This window comes from Miniopterus natalensis, chromosome 8 (assembly GCF_054644295.1).
Source record: "Miniopterus natalensis isolate mMinNat1 chromosome 8, mMinNat1.hap1, whole genome shotgun sequence".
In the NCBI taxonomy this organism is placed as follows: Eukaryota; Metazoa; Chordata; class Mammalia; order Chiroptera; family Miniopteridae; genus Miniopterus; species Miniopterus natalensis.
This window is the reverse complement of record NC_142088.1, coordinates 58,273,608-58,291,406: the sequence shown is the minus strand read 5'-3', so window position 1 is coordinate 58,291,406 and position 17,799 is coordinate 58,273,608. Positions and strand designations below refer to the sequence as shown.

The following is a 17,799-nucleotide window of genomic DNA, read 5'->3' as shown; positions in this document are numbered from 1 at the left end:
AAGGAGGGAAAATCATTGACATTAATTTTATAGTAATTTTAAGTTTTTCAAATTGAACTTTTTTGGTTAGTTAGCATGATTTTTCTTTTATGGAGTTATCCAATAATTCTTGGACTTTCAGCACTGAGTGGTTTCATTTGCCTCTAGAAGAGTAGTATTCAACTTTTTTCCTCCTGACTCCACAATCACATAAGTAACAAACTTCTATCAGTAGAATCTCCTATTACAAGTATAAATGATCAGTCAAGGAATGAGGTAGGGAGGTTTTAATAAAACCTTTCTAGATATCCTTGTGTCCCCTCCCACTGAGGACCATAACTTTAGGGGCCACACTTCTGTGAGATCTATATCTGACTTCCTAGATTTGTCACTCTTACACAAAAACACTCTTTAGCTCCATTCACCTTTCATATTTTGAATATGTGATAGAAAAACAACTTTTGTAGACATTTAAAAAAATAAATATCTGAGGTTGAAATGAGCCACAGGAAGTCTTGTAGTTTATCTTACTGTTTTTAAAAAAAATAGGAATTGTGAAACTATTTTGTAAAGATTGTCTACTGTAGTTGAAATTACATATTTTTTCTTTTTAATACCTTGCAATGTTTGTATTCTTGAGGGTCCTTCTAATGTAGATGTTAACTTTTAAAAAGTAGTACTGGTGGGCTGAATAATGCCTAAAGGGAGCACTAACAGTTTTGAGGCATTAGAAGCAGAGATTTTTTTTTTTTCTTCTAAGGGTGGAGAGGAAAGGCAGAGAGAGGTGCATCAATAAAGGGGTGACATACTATTTCTACATGTCTTATGTGCCACCAGTGTCATAATGTCTGTGACAGTAGCCACAGAAATTTTAGTTGTTCCCTGCAATGCTCAATATGCAGCCCTTCAACCATTTTTATTACTTTTTTCCTCTGGAAACTTTCCGAAAGGCTTCCTACATCATTTTTTCCTTGCAGATACTGAACTGATAACAATACTTTCAGTGAAGGGTTGCCAGTCTGCTTTATATAGGGAGGATCCCCTTCTCCTTCGCAAAGGCTATACTCCCATTTATATTTGCTCCACTTTTAAAAGTTAACTATAGCAGTAGACTTCTCTTTCGTTTATTGTGCCGTATCTTCCACTATGATGACCACTACTCTCTGGATTATTATTTGTGCTTTCTTTGCCAGTCAGACCCAGAACACTAATAATTTTTGTCTCAGATCAATTTTGGGAAATAATTATAAGCAAAGGGGGGGTGAATTGTTAATAGGTTGAAACATTAGAATGAACGGAACAGTTTGACTATAGCAGCGTTAACTGACATTTCTTTTATGTGCTTTGTATTTGATATACCTATCTGCAGTTTGTTTGAGAATGGCTGTGGGTATTTCTGAGATTAATGAAGAAAAGATTTAAACAGAAGTTGGGGAAAGTAGTGGATTTTGAGGACAGATTTTCTTTGAGACAGCCATAATTTGTTGTTTCTGGCACTTTGCGAATCCTCATTCTGTAAGGAATTATCAACTGGATGAAACCATTGAAATACTGTTAGTAGTAACCTAGAGGTCACAGAAAATCTTAGTTGGGAAAATGAGTGATTCTGGATCGAAGGGATTTTAGATCTTTTCTCCTGCAATAAATATACAGCAATACTGCCAAATGTTCCTATGAAAACTCTTAATCCAGTTGCCTGCTTTGTGGCCACTATAGATAATTAGTACTGCTTGAGAACTCAGTTTGGGCAAAATTGAAGATAATGTCATTTGTATATGTTTACCATTTCTGTCCATTGATTCCTCAGTATACTCACCTTTTCTCTCGCATTTAGAATGATAGGTATCAAGTGCTGCTTTTTAATATTATTATTATTGTTTATCTGTAGGACCCAGGACCACCCCCACCTTCTCCATTACTAGGTTTGAAGCCACTGCAGTTATTAGAAGTGAAAGCAAGGGGAAGATTTGGTTGTGTCTGGAAAGCCCAATTGCTTAATGAATATGTAGCTGTGAAAATATTTCCAATACAGGTATGTTTATTACAGTTTTCTAACCTGCATATATATTTTTTAAAAGATTGCAACTGGCTTGGTCTGTGTAACTCAGAAGCAGTCTGAAACACAAGCCGTAAATTTCAAGGTGGTTCTTGTGATGCTAGGGAAAGTGGTTGGCCTGTTATGTCTTCCTTCTCATCCGAGAAATGGAATTAATGGTACACTAGTCATTATGTTTTCTTGGAGTGGTGGACTTACAATATATGAACATATAGGAGATCTTTGTCAGTAAAAATTCTAAAGAAATGCAAAGTAAAGATGAGAGTTCCAATAAAAATTTAATTCGTGTCTGAGTGGTTAATTTTTAATATTCCATTGGCATAATCAGAAAAAAGCAAACAGAATAAAAGAACAATGTGCTTTGTTTCAAAATTGCCCTTTGGAAATATGTTACCAAACCGATTCATTTTTGTTCTATTTGAGTGTTAGTGTAATCATTTCAGATTTTGCTTGTTGGATTTTTAGAGGCAGTGAATCAAGACTGCAAATAATTGGTTTACTGCTGAATTTTTTTTTTAAAGGGCTTACCTCATAAAATCCTGGCCTAATGCAGCTGTCTTATGTTGCATTTTGTTCCGTTGGTGGTGTACATCTATGATGATTCCTCTCTCCCTTGCTGTACACCCTGTGGCTAATGCCATGCTTGGCACTGCAGTCCTGGCTGGGTCGGGTGATGCTGGCTTCATCACTGCTCCTAGACTGTGGATCTTCTTTATCCCAAAGTTATATAATCAGTTTCTTTGACTTAATAACCTAGATTTTAGCCTTCTTGACTCTTCTAAAGCCTGTTTCTTAGAGTCTGTGGAAAAGCTCATTATTACTTTTTTTTTTATTTTGATAGAAGTGCAGATACTGTATAGTTTAGTTCTCATAGGAGTCTTTTATTTTGTGCCAAGATTCACAAATATTTTGGTGATATTAATGTAAGATTAATAACAATAATAGCTAACATTTTATTCAGTGCTTCTATTGTGTCAGGGAGAGGTGCTTTGCATGCATGGAGTACTCACCAATATGTGTCCATATATTACTCATACATATAATACAGCACACAGTATACACATAATACAATAGCTCTGCGAGACAAGCACTGCAGTCCCCATTTTGTTAATGAGGAAACTGAATGATTATGTAACTTGTCAAAGGTTCTTAGGTAGTTTGGATCCAGAGGGTCCCTAACCATTATGCAGCCATGCCTTCCGCTTTTATTATCCTTCATTGTGGAAAGAAACTAAATCTTTTATAAGTTGATCTGTAGTGGTCATGGATCAATTGCAGGCACAAATGAGTATTTGGCATTCTAAATTACTGTATTGCATATTTATACTCCATTGTGCTCGTTGACTTTATGGGGTATTCTAAGCATTTTGTTAAGAATGTTTACTATGCTGTTATTCTTAAAAAAAATTGTTTTCTAATTAGATGAAGTCTTTCTCCTTGAATTTCATCTCTCAGGGATATTATTCTGAATAGTAACACAAGTAACTTCACACCATGATGAAATTACACTGTAGAGCTAACTCGTAAGCAGCATGTGTCCATTGTTAGGTACCAAGTGCAACATCTCTGAGCAACTCCTATGTTTACAAACTGGAAACACAGAAAAGTATGTTTTGAGGGAATTGGGCAGGGCAAACATTTGGTATGGAGCTGTTACCTATTGTCAGTTTTCTTTTATTAGAAAGCAAAACTAAAGAACCTTTTAATACTTAGCTTTTTTTTTTCTTCCTTAGAACTTGAGTAATTTTTTAGTTGTGGTTTATTGCACTCTTATTGTTATTCTTCATTTTTGACTGTAGGACAAACAGTCCTGGCAAAATGAATATGAAGTCTACAGTTTGCCTGGAATGAAGCATGAGAACATATTACAGTTCATTGGTGCAGAAAAACGAGGCACCAGTGTTGATGTGGATCTTTGGCTAATCACAGCATTTCATGAAAAGGTGAAACTGCTTTCTGTTTTAACTCAGTGAAGTTAGGGTTGGTTTACCTACCTAATGTTGGTTACAAATTCCTCAGACTTTTTTTCTGGGAACAGTATGTTATTCTACTAGGTTTATATTTATAAATAAATACCTATTTTAAAAAATAATTTATTTTAATAAAAGAGCAAAGATGGCAACTTTTTCACCTAACCCTCTATTTATGTAACACCCGTCTTGTGTCCTTGATTTCTTGTGCTGGTATTACCTCTCTTACAAATAATTATTTTAGTATAACCAATGCTTAGTAAATTTACCATCCATTTTGATTACATGAACCTTTTTTTCCCCTCCAACTTGAATTTTGTTTCTTAAAACTCTTTAATCAGTATAGCTTAGTGATAAAGCTAGAATCAGAAAGTTTACCTGATCTTTGATCTGTCACTCATTTGTAGGGTAATTATTACCAAAGCACACTTGCTATTTTTCCTCATTTTTTTCTACTTCCAGAGTTAGCATGAAAATATACATTAATGAAGTGGGAAATTGTGTTCTCCTTGGCAGTCAGGTTCATTATTGTCAGATATAAGTGACTCTTTTACTTCTTAATTCTTGGCCAAAAGGATGGCAGTAATCCCTAGAGGATTCTTTATGTTAGTTGCTGTTCATATGTCTTAATTTTGCGCTCTCCTAGTCCTCTGATATAATGTCTCTAGTCATTAAATATTTTCTGAAACTTTAGATTTTCAGCTAGTCTTTTTTTTTTTTTTTTTTTAATTGACTGTGCTGTAGCAAACCTTTAAAGATTAGTGGTGTTTCTTTCTAGTCAAATGTTTATTATTGTGAAACTTGAACCATTCCAGAAAGGTTGTTTTTTGGATATTATTCACCAAAAGGAAAAGTATGTTGCCTTTCATAACCTCTTAAAAATAAAAAGGAAAGTCTCCATATACATTCGGCTTTTGTCAAGAGCATAAGTTGTGTTTTTTTCCCCTTTCTTTAGGGTTCACTGTCAGACTTTCTTAAGGCTAATGTGGTCTCTTGGAATGAGTTGTGTCATATTGCAGAAACCATGGCTAGAGGATTGGCATATTTACATGAGGATATACCTGGCCTAAAAGATGGCCACAAACCCGCCATATCTCACAGGTAGAGCTAAATTTATATTATTTTCCCAAATAATTCAGTATTTGTGTATTACTTAAACTTTTAGTCCCCTGAGCAAAATTTATTTTTCCCCTAGTTACTTAGTCATGCTATAGGAGGCAGAATGATTTTCATTTGTTTTTCAAAATAATTTTGAGATTGGCCAGGATTTGGATAATGTATTTATTAACATCATTAGCTTAATTGTTAGTCATCATTAGTTTAATTATTGATTTGTTTTAATTAGTCTCATTTTTGAAATCCTGGTTAAGAATAAAAGTGTATTTTCTCTAAATCAAAGGGTACATTTGTTTAACCTCAAAACATGAGTGACTTTAAAGATGATTATAAATAGGTAAAAGGGGATAACTCTATAACTAAGGAGTGTCTTTTTTGCTTGTGTTTTGAATGACCATATGATCATTACTTGAGATGAGGTGGAAGGAGGCATCATTTGAACAGTTGGGTTTACTCAGTTGCCTTTTTAAGGGATTCAGTTTGTCATTGTATATTTAACTTCCTTGATCATGAGACCAATTTGTCATCTTGTAGTATTCAATTTAAACATGGTTACTTTAAAAGTAGGTAGGAACTGATTCTTTTAACAAATATTTAGTTGAGTGCCACCACAGCTGTTTTAGGTTGTTGGGAGGCATTACTTTAAACCCAACTCTAATATAGATTCTGAGTTTGCAAACTTCCACCTCAGAAATAGCTCCTCTTTCTTCTCCACCTTCCTAATAGTCAGTCTAACAGCCTCTTTTTGGATTTGTACTCACCTCACCCCTCTTACAGGGAACTGAATCGCCAAAAGTTATTAGTAGTAGCATCCCTAAAAATTTTTTGAGTCTAAAACGGTTTGGTTTGGAGCATTTGTGGTTGTCTCCCTGTGTCTCCCTTATCCCGCTCTTGGTCTTTGCACACATCAATTTAACCATTGCTCATGGCACAGCTGTATTTAGCTCAGGTATAGTAATCCTAGGATGAGCCAGTTGAGGCTAGTGTGTAGAGGACATCTGATTGTCTTAAAACAGTTACTCTTCTCAGATCACCAGGATCTGACTGGAGCAGTGTATGCTCATGGTGGAAAATTTCTATCTGTTATACATTCGTGGAGATGCTTTTCTGCAACCAGGTTGATGAATGTAAGAACCACTAAAATAAGGGACCATTCTAAAATGTAGGCCTGTACCAATAGGCAGAGGGCTTTAATTCAGCTGTTTTTTGAAAATTGTTAAATTTTTGTTTTTTAAAGTTCTGTTTCAGTGGGAGTTTCTAACAGTAAACTCTGGTGTATTTTTATTATCTTAGAAAACAGCAGTTTTATGATTGGTAGGTAGGTATGGCATAGGTAACATGTAGGTGGGACAGTATTTTCAGAATAGTACTTCTTTAGAAAACTGTGTTATAGGAAGAGTTCCTTCTTATTGTCCATGTTATAAGTAGGAGTTGGTCACTGTACTTTGTCTCCTGCTTCAGCTATATGGAGACTTTGCTTAAGCTTTTCCTCCCTCTCCCTTTTTCTGCATTTCATACTTTGCAGTAACTATTCTTTTATAGCGTACAGAGTCTCCCTCTTTTCCACTTTCAGTGAAAAATGTAAAAGATGTACTTTGTTTAAACTTAATTTGAATACTTTGTCTATCTTTCTATTTGCAAGGGACATCAAAAGTAAAAATGTGCTGTTGAAAAACAATCTGACAGCTTGTATTGCTGACTTTGGGTTGGCGTTAAAGTTTGAGGCTGGCAAGTCTGCAGGTGATACTCATGGACAGGTAAGCATGATCACTATGAACTGTAATAAAAAATCTTGTCTCATATTTTCTTAGTATAGCATATCTGGATTGCATTGTTCTAAAATTATTGTGGTGGTTATTAAGTCAGCATCTAATATAAAGGCTCTCTTAAGAGTAACATGTTAGCCCAGCCAGGCGTGGCTTAGCGGTTGAGTGTCGACTTAGGATCCAGGCGACTGGGGTTCGATTCCCGGTCAGGGCACATGCCCGGGTTGCGGGCTCGATCCCCAGTCGGGGGTGTGCAGGAGGCAGCTGATCAATGACTCTCATCATTGATGTTTCTATCTCTCTCTCTCCCTCTCCTTTCCTCTCTCTGAAATCAATGTATGTATATATATATATATTTTAAAAAAGAGTAACATGTTAAATTTGCTGAGGAAGACATTTTCATACAATGGTGAAGGACTGTTAGGACCTCAAGTGGTTTAGATGAAGCAGTTCATGAGTAGGTCTAGACAGATGTCACAGATTCTGTTTAAAAACTAATCAAAGAAGAATCCAACACATTTTAATAGACTCATTCTTAGGGAGTTCTTAGTATTAACTCAGTTTTAACTTGTTAATCCTTTCACTGTCTTAAGAGGAATGGAACAATAATCGGTCCCTCACTATTCATGCTACAGTGTATTAAGATCTGCCCATTTTTCTAGACAGTTATAATTTCTTACTTCTTGGTCTTAATGCTTCATTAACTCTTTAATAAGCTTTATAGCATTTCTCTGAATTCTCTCCAGAGTTCAGGACACTTGTAAAGCCTTCAGCAAGGACCTAACTCTATTCAAGGTCTGCACAGAGATCTCAGTAATGGGAACCTTTAAGTCCAAAGTGGAAAGGAACATTATCCACGCACTTTATTCTCAGAACCTGTGAAGCTAGAAAAGGTGGTGTCACTCCTACAGGATGACTTTTAATCAGGAAAACCAGTTTGACCTGAAAGGTGACAATTATTTTTACAAAGCCAAATGATTTAGGCTGTGGTATGACCATTTCTTCATCTTTCAAATCATGCAAATTATTTGGTCATCTAATTCTCAGCTTTCTTTTTTCCCCAGCATATCCTACTAACTTCCAAGAACAGACCTATCAAAGAATCATGACAACAGATTTTGGCAATATTGACAAATGATTTAAGAATTTAGTTTAGAGCCATGGTCAGCAGTCTTATTTCTAGAAAGGCTGACACAAAATGTATTGGGAACAAAGGCAGTTTTGTGGAGAATATTACTTACTGAGAGAGAGAGATTGTGCAGATAGCCTGGGGACAAACTTCTGAGCTTATTGTATGATTGATTATCATAACAATAAATTTGGTGAATGAATCCTTTGGTACTTTGTAACCCCTCCTCCTGCCCCTGTTTTTTTGAGGAAAAATGTGGGACTCATTCATATCTTTTAACATTCTCACAATTGGGTTACATGATGAGGTTAAAATAACTAATTGCTTATATTAGTTGTTCCTCGACTTTAGATTTCATGGACCAGAAAATATAAAAATGCATATTATTACATATTTTATATATTGCACAATTGTACAATTGAAATAGTTATTTAAAGTAGCAAAAAAATATTAAGCTTTCTTTTTCTTTAAAGTGTTCTCATTAGATAAATTAAGAACTTGAATTTTAGGGTCCTAGTAATCTGTCCCTATTATCTATATATTCACAGATAATTGTGCAATTCTAGTCCAGAAATCACAGATGGAGCTTTTTCGAAATGCTGGTATCTGGGCCGCTCCCTAGATCTGCTACTCAAGTGGATTGTGATCTACCCAGCTACCTCTCCCAGTTTTTTAAGCACCCATCCGTGAACGTTGTCAGACACCAGCCAGAGCTAGCTGTACTAGCTTAGTGACTATTGGATTGTTACATTACTAAGAAATACCAAATTGTTAGGGACAAAGACAGAATTCATCCATAAGTACATAGATTTTGTACAAATAGACTTTAAAACGTTTACTCATCCTTTTTTTGGCTACTTTTCTTTACAGTTTGTATTATTTATTAGTTGGTTTTTTTTTTAATACAGAAAAAGTGAAACCCTTAAAGTACTTAAAAAAAAAATACATTTCAAACAGTATGCGAAGGAGCAGCTTTAAGCTCTGCAGCTTTTTCTCTGCTTCATCTGTTTCCCCACAGTCACTGTTCATTTCTCATGATTACATCAAGAAGAGGGGAAATTCTAAGCCTGAACTAGCAGAATGCTGGTGCATTTACTAAGTGTACCCAGAAAGGCTCTTAGTGTGTACACTGCTTGGTTCCTTGATGTTTTCATCCTACAGTATTTGGGGGAATCTTTCTATATTAGCCCTTATAGATTCCCCTCATGTTTTAAGAGCTGCTTATGCTCTGCTTGTTTAATCAGTGCCTACTGGTGGGTGCTTCTGCTCTTCCCAGTGAGTGCCTTGGCTGTCGTATTACTTGAAGTGGAATAAAATTCTGCTTGACCTTGTGGTCTGATGGTCATACCTTAGTTATCTTATCTGGTATTAGACCACGAATGGTTTTGATTCTTTTTACAGAATTATGATATGTTAGTTCATAAAGTTAATGAATGAGTACTGTTTGCTTTCATCATCTTTTTCAGGTTGGTACCCGGAGGTATATGGCTCCAGAGGTGTTGGAGGGTGCTATAAACTTCCAAAGGGATGCATTTTTGAGGATAGATATGTATGCCATGGGATTAGTCCTGTGGGAACTGGCTTCTCGCTGTACTGCTGCAGATGGTAAGAGAAAAAACATTTTTTAAAAAGATATATATGCCTCCTACACATGTATGAAAAGGGATGATTACATTCAAAGGTAATATTTTAAAGTACACATTTTTATTATTTTTTAAATAGACTGCAAGAGGTGGTAGCTTAAAGAGAATTCAGAAGGCAGGGGATAGAGGGTGGGCAGGATGCATTGATCCTTCACCGTTTCCAGATGTTATGCTGGGCACTTCACATAGTTTTAGGGTATTTCATAAAACACCTTTGGATGTAGTAGTTATCTCAGTTTTACAGATGAGAAATTAAGGCTTAAATTTTAAGTAGAAATTAAGTAGTTTGCCTGTTTTAGCTTCAAGGTAGTAAATGGTAAAACCTAGATTTGAAACTCTGACCCCGATGTAGGGAGAGGACTGCTACTTTGGTTAGGTCATGTGGGTCCTGCCCCCAGGTTCTAAAGTCAGCTCTGTGGCCAGAGGAAATGCATATAGAGCTGAGGGACTTTGGCTCCCAGGACACTTAGGCTGAGTCTGACTAACTGAGCACGCATTTGGATATACCACAGGTTAAATTCTGTCTCCGTAAAGCTTTGAAAGTCTGAGCTGATGTAGACATTATTGTGAATGTTCACTAGCGCAGCACTGGGTTCTAAGGATTCATGCTCTTCGTTCTTGTTACTGAGGTCCTTGTTCATGTCCTGTAAATATTTGCATTGATTGATTGATAATAAACGTGCATACTATATTCTTGGTGTGACAGAGTTAGAAGTAGTGTTCTAGGTACTCTGCTTCAGTGCTCTTCATAAGCTCTCTCTGCTCCTTTCAGTTATGTTATAGCTTTTGCATGTGAGAATGTAAGGCAAACTTTCTGTTAAACTCCCAAACAAATGTAAATTGACTTGATCTTGTGTTTTATATTTTAATTTATAATTGCCTACAAACTTCCTACTAATAGTGAAAGACCATAGAACTTGTGTGGAATATTTTAAAAGGTATAACTAACTTGGCCTTTAGTTACAAGGATACTTGCTGAGTATGGTAATAGTCTCTAAGTGTGGGACAGACTGCCTCTGTTATGTGAAATGTGACTTGGAGTACAGTGCTTTTAAAGGAACTTATTAGAATGTGCTCAGGAATGGGCAGCCCATTCATTCTTCTAAGATAGGAGGTTTGGCATGGGAGTGGATCCACAACCTAAGAACGTTAGAAGCAGTTTGGATATAAATTAAGCTTGTAGGTCTGTAGGAGGAAGAGTAAGCTGTTCAGTGTATATTGGCTGTAAGTGGAAGAGGAAGGGCATTTATTATGGGCACTTATGGAAGCAGAAGTAGATGAAATGGCAGATATCATAGGAAAATACATTTCATAGGAACTTTATTAATATGAACTCTCCAAAGCAAACCATTAGATATGGTGTTACGGAGGATACAAGGGTGCTGCCGATAAGTAATGGACAGTTTCATTAAGGTGATCAATTTTTTCCAGGACTATTAACTCTAGAGTAAGGTAAGAGCCCAGTGCTTGGTACATAGGTATTCAGGAAATATTTCTGGATAAATGTAATACTTGAGAAATAAGTGTAAGGAAGTGTTATGGGAGTTTAGAGGGGTGAGAAATTGCTGTTACTGGGAAGGAGGTTCACCAGCGGGGTTTTTATGGAAAAGGAAGGATGCTGACATTTCTTAAATGCCTGGCTGTGCTGTGGGTACTGCATGCAGACTCGGGCATCTCTAACTCCCAGTCAGAAACTGAGGCAGAGGACAGTGTGGATACTGCTAAAGTGACTGTTTTAAAATTTCTTGATAGCTAATTTTTGATTCAGTTCAGTGATTCTCAAACTTGAATGTGCAAACCCCTGGGAGTCTTATTGATCGAGACTGACTAGCAGGTCTGGGTTGGGGCCTGATATCTACATCTGTTACATGCTCTCCCGGTCAGGCCAGTGCTGCTGACTTGTGGACCACACTGTAGAAGCAGGGGTGTAGCAGGTGCCTTAGAACGTCAGTACTGTCCCTGCAGGTACTCTTGTGGGTGCTCACATTTAGAGAGGGTGGAATTAGATGCCGCCTTCATGATTTATTGTTTATAACTTCCATTCTATCAGTATTTAGTGCATTTAAAGAGCTTATACAAGGTTTATGTCTACATACAGACACATCTGGACACTGAAGTTGCTGACTGGTGACAGGCTTCTGTCAAGGGGAGACAGTAATGATTGAAAGCACAGACTTTAGTCATTCAGATGGATTCAGATGCCAACTCTGCCACTTGGCAGCTGTATGCCCTTGTGCAAATTATGGAACTTTTCTGAGCTTCCTTCTTATTTGTAAAATAGATGTAATGCATCTTCAATCTGTGAAGGTAAAATGGGAGTAAATAATATATGTAAAGTTTCTTGTCAGGAGAAATGCTCATCATTTATTAGTTATTAACTTCTGACTGCATTTTCCTGTTTGAGTAGGCCTAAGAAACAAGGAATCACTTATGTTATTGAATAAATCTTGCTTGTCTGTGAAGGCACATTCTGACCTGTTGGCAACCCTGTTTGGAGTGTATGTTTGTCATTTAAAAAAACAGTGGATTTTTATCAGCTCTTGTGAGGGCAAAGAGGTGTGACTCTGAGGTACACAATTCCTCAAGTGGAGCATTTCATAGAATAAAGATGGTTGTAACAGATCGAACCCAGTCTTCAGAGGTGGCAGCACCACTGTTTACAGTCTGATCTGAATTGCAAGAGGAGTGGGTACCTTAAAGGGATACAGTATTTGCAATATCAGTGGTTCTGTGTCCTATATACAAGTGGAGATAGCCACTCCTCATACAGTAGATAAGAAAGCTCCTTATAGTACTTAGCAGAGCTATATGCCAAGTCAGACCTGATTTCCCCTAAGCTCAAGTGTGGGTCCTACTGTGGTATAAGTCCGGTTTAGAGTGCTTCTCTCCTGTCATTGTAGCAGGTAACAGCTGGGGAAAGGTGATAGGCAGTGTTTTAGAAAGTTTGTTCAGTGTGGAAGTCAGGAAGATTTGAATTACAGTGATTTTTTCGTTTTTCTTTTTTTTTTCTTTTTTTTTTACATTTTAGGACCTGTAGATGAGTACATGCTGCCATTTGAGGAGGAAATTGGCCAGCATCCATCTCTTGAAGACATGCAGGAAGTTGTTGTGCATAAAAAAAAGAGGCCTGTTTTAAGAGATTATTGGCAGAAACATGCTGTAAGTTAATGCAGTTAGCTTTTCACTTGAAATTCCAATAAAATCTCTTATGGGATGATTTCTGGGGAGGTGATCTTCACACAGGATATTTTGTTCTAGGAATAGGATTGTTTGTGTACTCACGAGGGAGGTGATGCAGTCATAGAGCCTTACAGGGCTCTCATCTCCTCTCTGGCCCTGTGCAGAAGAGCACGTCTCCTGTTTGGAAAGCTTCCCAGGAAAAGGGAGTTCCTGGCTCCGAGCCAGCCCATGGGTAGTTGGGTAACCTTGCTGATTACCACCTTCCTATATAATGCTGTTTTAAAAAGCAAAACACCCAGTTTTTTCCTCTCCGTGGGAATTTGTTTTAGCCTTTTGATTTGTGGTTGGAAGATTTTCAACTTCTTAAGGATGCTCTGAAACTAGAGACTAGGTAGGCAAAGGATGGGACAGTATTGTTGTGGTTATTTTTGTCTAGATATAACCAGGATCATGGATAAAACCAGGAAGAGACTCCTCAGGATAGCGTTCTAACCTTTCTATTTAATTGCAAGATAGAAATATTGTTAACTAAGAAAAAACAATAAACATTGGTAGACCTCCAGCCTTGGTTTTGAGTCCATTTTAAGGGTTAGCACTGAAATGACTTGGTTTATGAACAATGAATAGGGATTTTTGGAATTAAAAAAATTAATTACCTACTATGATAGTCTCCGGTGCTAAAAAAGAATTCTCTTAGTGCTTTTCTTAATGTTCCTGTATACAATAGATACTCAAATGTGAACATTGACAAATAATCAAACTGGGCTAATCTTGACACTTTCTTTGATCCACAAAAATAGCAATTTATTTATGGAAGTTTTATTCTATTTCCTGATAGAAAACAAAAATTGATGTGGTGTCTGATTATGTTTCTAGGGAATGGCAATGCTCTGTGAAACAATAGAAGAATGTTGGGATCATGATGCAGAAGCCAGGTTATCAGCTGGATGTGTAGGTGAAAGAATTACTCAGATGCAGAGACTAACAAATATCATTACCACAGAGGACATTGTAACAGTGGTCACAATGGTGACAAATGTTGACTTTCCTCCCAAAGAATCAAGTCTATGATGGTTGCACCATGTGTACACACTGAGAAACAGGACTGTGAACTGGAGCTGCTAAGCTAACGAAACTGCTTACAGTTTATTTTGTGTGAAATGAGTAGGATGTCTCCCGGACATGTCGAAAAGAAGACCCTCGTTTAAAACTGTGGCTCTGGGAGACTTACGACACTGCCTGTAGCAGAGACGTGAAGGACGAGACGAAGAGAAACTGCAAACTCTATAAACTTTTTGAGAAAGTGTACATGAAGAATGTGGCCCTCTCCAAATCAAGGCTCTTTGGACCTGGCTAATCAAGTGTTTGAAACTGACTTCAGATTTCTAATGTCTGTCAGAAGACACTAATTCCTTAAATGAACTACTGCTATTTTTTTTTAAATCAGAAACTTTTCATTTCAGATTTTAAAAAGGGTAACTTGTTTTTATTGCATTTGCTGTTGTGTTTCTATAAATGACTATTGTAATGCCAATATGACACAGCTTGTGAATGTTTAGTGTGCTGCTGTTCTGTGTACATAAACGGTCATCAAAGTGGGGCACAGTAAAGAGGCTTCCAAGCATTACTTAACCTCCCTCAACAAGGTATACCTCAGTTCCACGGTTGCTAAAGTATATAATTGAGAACACTAACAAAATTTGAATAATAAATTGATCCGTGTTTTGTAACAAGGTATTACAAATTCACTGTGTTATTTAAGAGAAAAGGTAAGCTATGCTTCGTGCCAACCGTACGTGGCCATTCGTAAAGCAGTGTTTTAGCTTTTCTTGTGCTAGCTTGTAATTTAAGGAAAAAAAGTGCTGTCCTTTTGAAATGAAAAATGGTGTCATTTCCCCCTTCTTCCCATGTTTTAAAACTTCATCTTATATCTAGTTCCCAAAATATTGCATACTTACGTATTTTTTTTAGGTGTGCTGTGTTTGGGGAATATTTGAAAATTTAAAGCATGATTTAAGATTTCTTAAGTGAGCTGTGACACTGGAAAGCTCTTCATTTTTATTTTTTTCCTATTTATATATGTAAAATTTTAGTGTATTTCTTTACACCAAACAGTGTGTGGGACATTCTTTATTACTGTTTTAGGATCACCTCAGGAAGTGTCATTACCCAGAATTCCTCACTCTCTGCTTTGAGACTTGTAACTTTATCACCATATTTCTGCTTGGTGCCATCTTGTTAGAGTAATATTTGATGTCTGTGATATGTAAAGAATTATCCTAGGATAGAGACTGTAAATTTTAAGCACAGATTTCAGATGTTACTGCTTTAAAACAAATCAGGGATAACAAGTTAAACTTATAACTTAAAATATGCAATGACATTTAGAGGTAACCAAGGTTGATAATAGGTAACATAGCCTAGTCTCCTGCAAATTGCTTTCACAACTAAGTCATAGTAATTTAAGATAGTTCATGCCTTATCCTTGATAAGAAAATGGAATTGATGGTAGGCGCCAAAATGCTTTTCAAATCAATGTACCATTAGGATATAATTGGATTCTTTCTCAAATTTATACAGGCCAAAGTAAAACATTAATTTCCTGAATTTCTAGATTACTGACCAACAGATAGCCAGTATTATGCGACGTACTTTTTGTCAGGTCATTTAAAATCCATACATTAATTTTTTTTTAAATATATTTTTATTGATTTCAGAGAGAGGGAAGGAGAGGGAGAGAGAGAGATAGAAACATCAATGATGAGAGAGTCATTGATCGAGGTCTTCAGCCGGCAACCTGGGCACGTGCCCTGACTGACCAGGAATTGAACCCTGATCGCCTGGATCCTAGATCGATGCTCAACCACTGAGCCACGCCTGGCTGGGCCATACATTAATTTTTTAAAGAAGTTTTTACATGTCACTATCAGGAGCTCACTATGAATGTGTTATTTTCAAGTGGCTATTTAACCACACGGTACACTACATTTTACATACAATATGCACTTAATCTCTGGGAATAGTAAGTTATATTATTTAAAAATAATACATAGGTCAACAGACTCCAAGCAGGGAGGGGAAGAAGAGGAACAGCTTTGTTGCCTGAGTGCCACACACCACACAGAATGCTCCCTTGGTCACATCATGTGCCCAAGTTGTCATGTTATTTTTAAGAACTCCCATTTCAATGTTGAATTCACCTCTTTATATCAAAAAGTACTTTGCCTCTCAATTTCTTGATTTGGTTTTGTTTCCACTTTGAAACTAATCAAGAAAGGAAAATCATCATGTTCACACATGAAAATTATTAATCTCCTGAAGACTAATTTTTTATACCTGTTCTAAACATTTAATCCTAATTTTCAAAGTTAAGAAAATCCAAAATGAGGAATATTAGGAGTATTTGGCTTATGTGAGCACTAGAGATAAATTTTCTAAGACCAGTTATTCACAAAATAAATTTTTCTCTTCATGTTAGAAAAATTTTTTAGAAATCTGGGTATTGTACTTAACTGATTTTAAAACTTGTATCCTTTTGAAAACTGTATTAATGGAAAAACACTTTTTATAAGCAGTTACGTAAGAATGTTCCAGTGACTACCTGTCCTGATACCCAGTCTCGTTAGAACTTTCTTTTGCAGGGCATTTTCATGTTTGGTTTACAGTCGGTGCAGAGTGGGCAAGTCAACAAAAAGTTTGAGCTAGGGATACGAAAAAAAGAAAGATCAAAGAATGAGAAACATGACTTTGTTTTGGGGTAAACGGACCCCAATCATTTTTTCCTCATGTGTATGGTGCTCCTTATGATTTGTCTTGTATTTTGCCTTTCTGATACCCATCGGACCGCTGCTCTGACCCTTTCCCTTGCCCAGATCTCCATCTAGGGAACGCTTTATGATCAACTGCCATAGGACTGATGATGGATTAACCAGTGTTTGGCTTTATTCGAAGTCTATGCCCTGCACAGCTCTTGTATGTACTTTAGATGCTAGGAAGTTCTCAGCATGTGATGTGTGATTCTTGTTTGAATGTCTATTACAGGTACCTTGTGAATTCTAGAACAGAGACTGTGCCTCACAATTGTTGGTCCCATGAACTATCTTTCATGGTGATGTTTTTGAAAAATACAATCAGGAAACAACCCCAACAAGTTTGGAATTTAAAATAGAATCATATATCAAGTTAAAAAAAAAATCTCTTCTCCCTCCTTTCCTCACCCCCACATAACAGCTGCATTTAAGTAAAATGCAAGGTGCTAGGGGAAAAGCCCTGGCCAGATGAGAGTTTGGTGGAATAAAATTACTGTTTTAAAAAAACTGCTTCACCACAGATATTTTCGAGTTTCTCTTTTTTACCTTTCTAAAAAATTACTTTTTAGGAACATTTGGTATAATGTGCATAAATTTACCGATTTATGGGCAAAATGATACAAATAGCATCTTGACTGAACATCATTTACCTCAGATATTCAACCAGCAGTACATTTTTTATGCAGTCTCAACCCATATCCTATTTGTTACCTCTCAAAATATTGGAAAGCAATTATTTTAGCTTTACTCTGTATTTCTTGTCAGTGTTTTGGGCACAGGTTGTTGTACTACTGTCAAATTGTACTTGCTGTTTTTTCTGCAAGTATTTAACAAAAAGCTAAAAAAGAAAAAAAAGCCCCATAAAACCCCACCTTGGATAAGTGATTGTTAAATATTGTACAAATAAAGTGTATGCTATCCCCATTACATCCCCAAGTTAAATAAAAAAGTGAATATAGTATGATTTGCATATGCAGTTTTTCTTTAGCTATGTTCTTCTTAAAGAGGGGAATAGTAGCTTTGTAACTTACAGTGAGGCTTCCACCTGGAGATTTGCAAGAATGGGGATAATGCAGCGGTTGAGCATCGATCTAGGACCCAGGAGATCGAGGTTCGATTCCCGGTCAGGGCACAAGCCTAGGTTTAGGGCT

General features: G+C 36.6%; 1 protein-coding gene across 1 annotated transcript in view; it reads left to right on the top strand.

The window, feature by feature from the left end:
- Positions 1-17,607, top strand: part of ACVR2A (activin A receptor type 2A) — an 83,554-nt gene extending 65,947 nt beyond the window's left edge. The window contains exons 5-11 of the mRNA XM_087819865.1: positions 1,868-2,011; positions 3,835-3,978; positions 4,961-5,106; positions 6,764-6,878; positions 9,483-9,621; positions 12,688-12,818; positions 13,716-17,607. Of these exons, the coding sequence (XP_087675991.1) occupies positions 1,868-2,011; positions 3,835-3,978; positions 4,961-5,106; positions 6,764-6,878; positions 9,483-9,621; positions 12,688-12,818; positions 13,716-13,910 (1,014 nt within the window). The 3' untranslated portion in view covers positions 13,911-17,607. The remainder of the gene's footprint in view (positions 1-1,867; positions 2,012-3,834; positions 3,979-4,960; positions 5,107-6,763; positions 6,879-9,482; positions 9,622-12,687; positions 12,819-13,715) is intronic.
- The last annotated feature ends 192 nt before the right edge of the window (positions 17,608-17,799 follow it).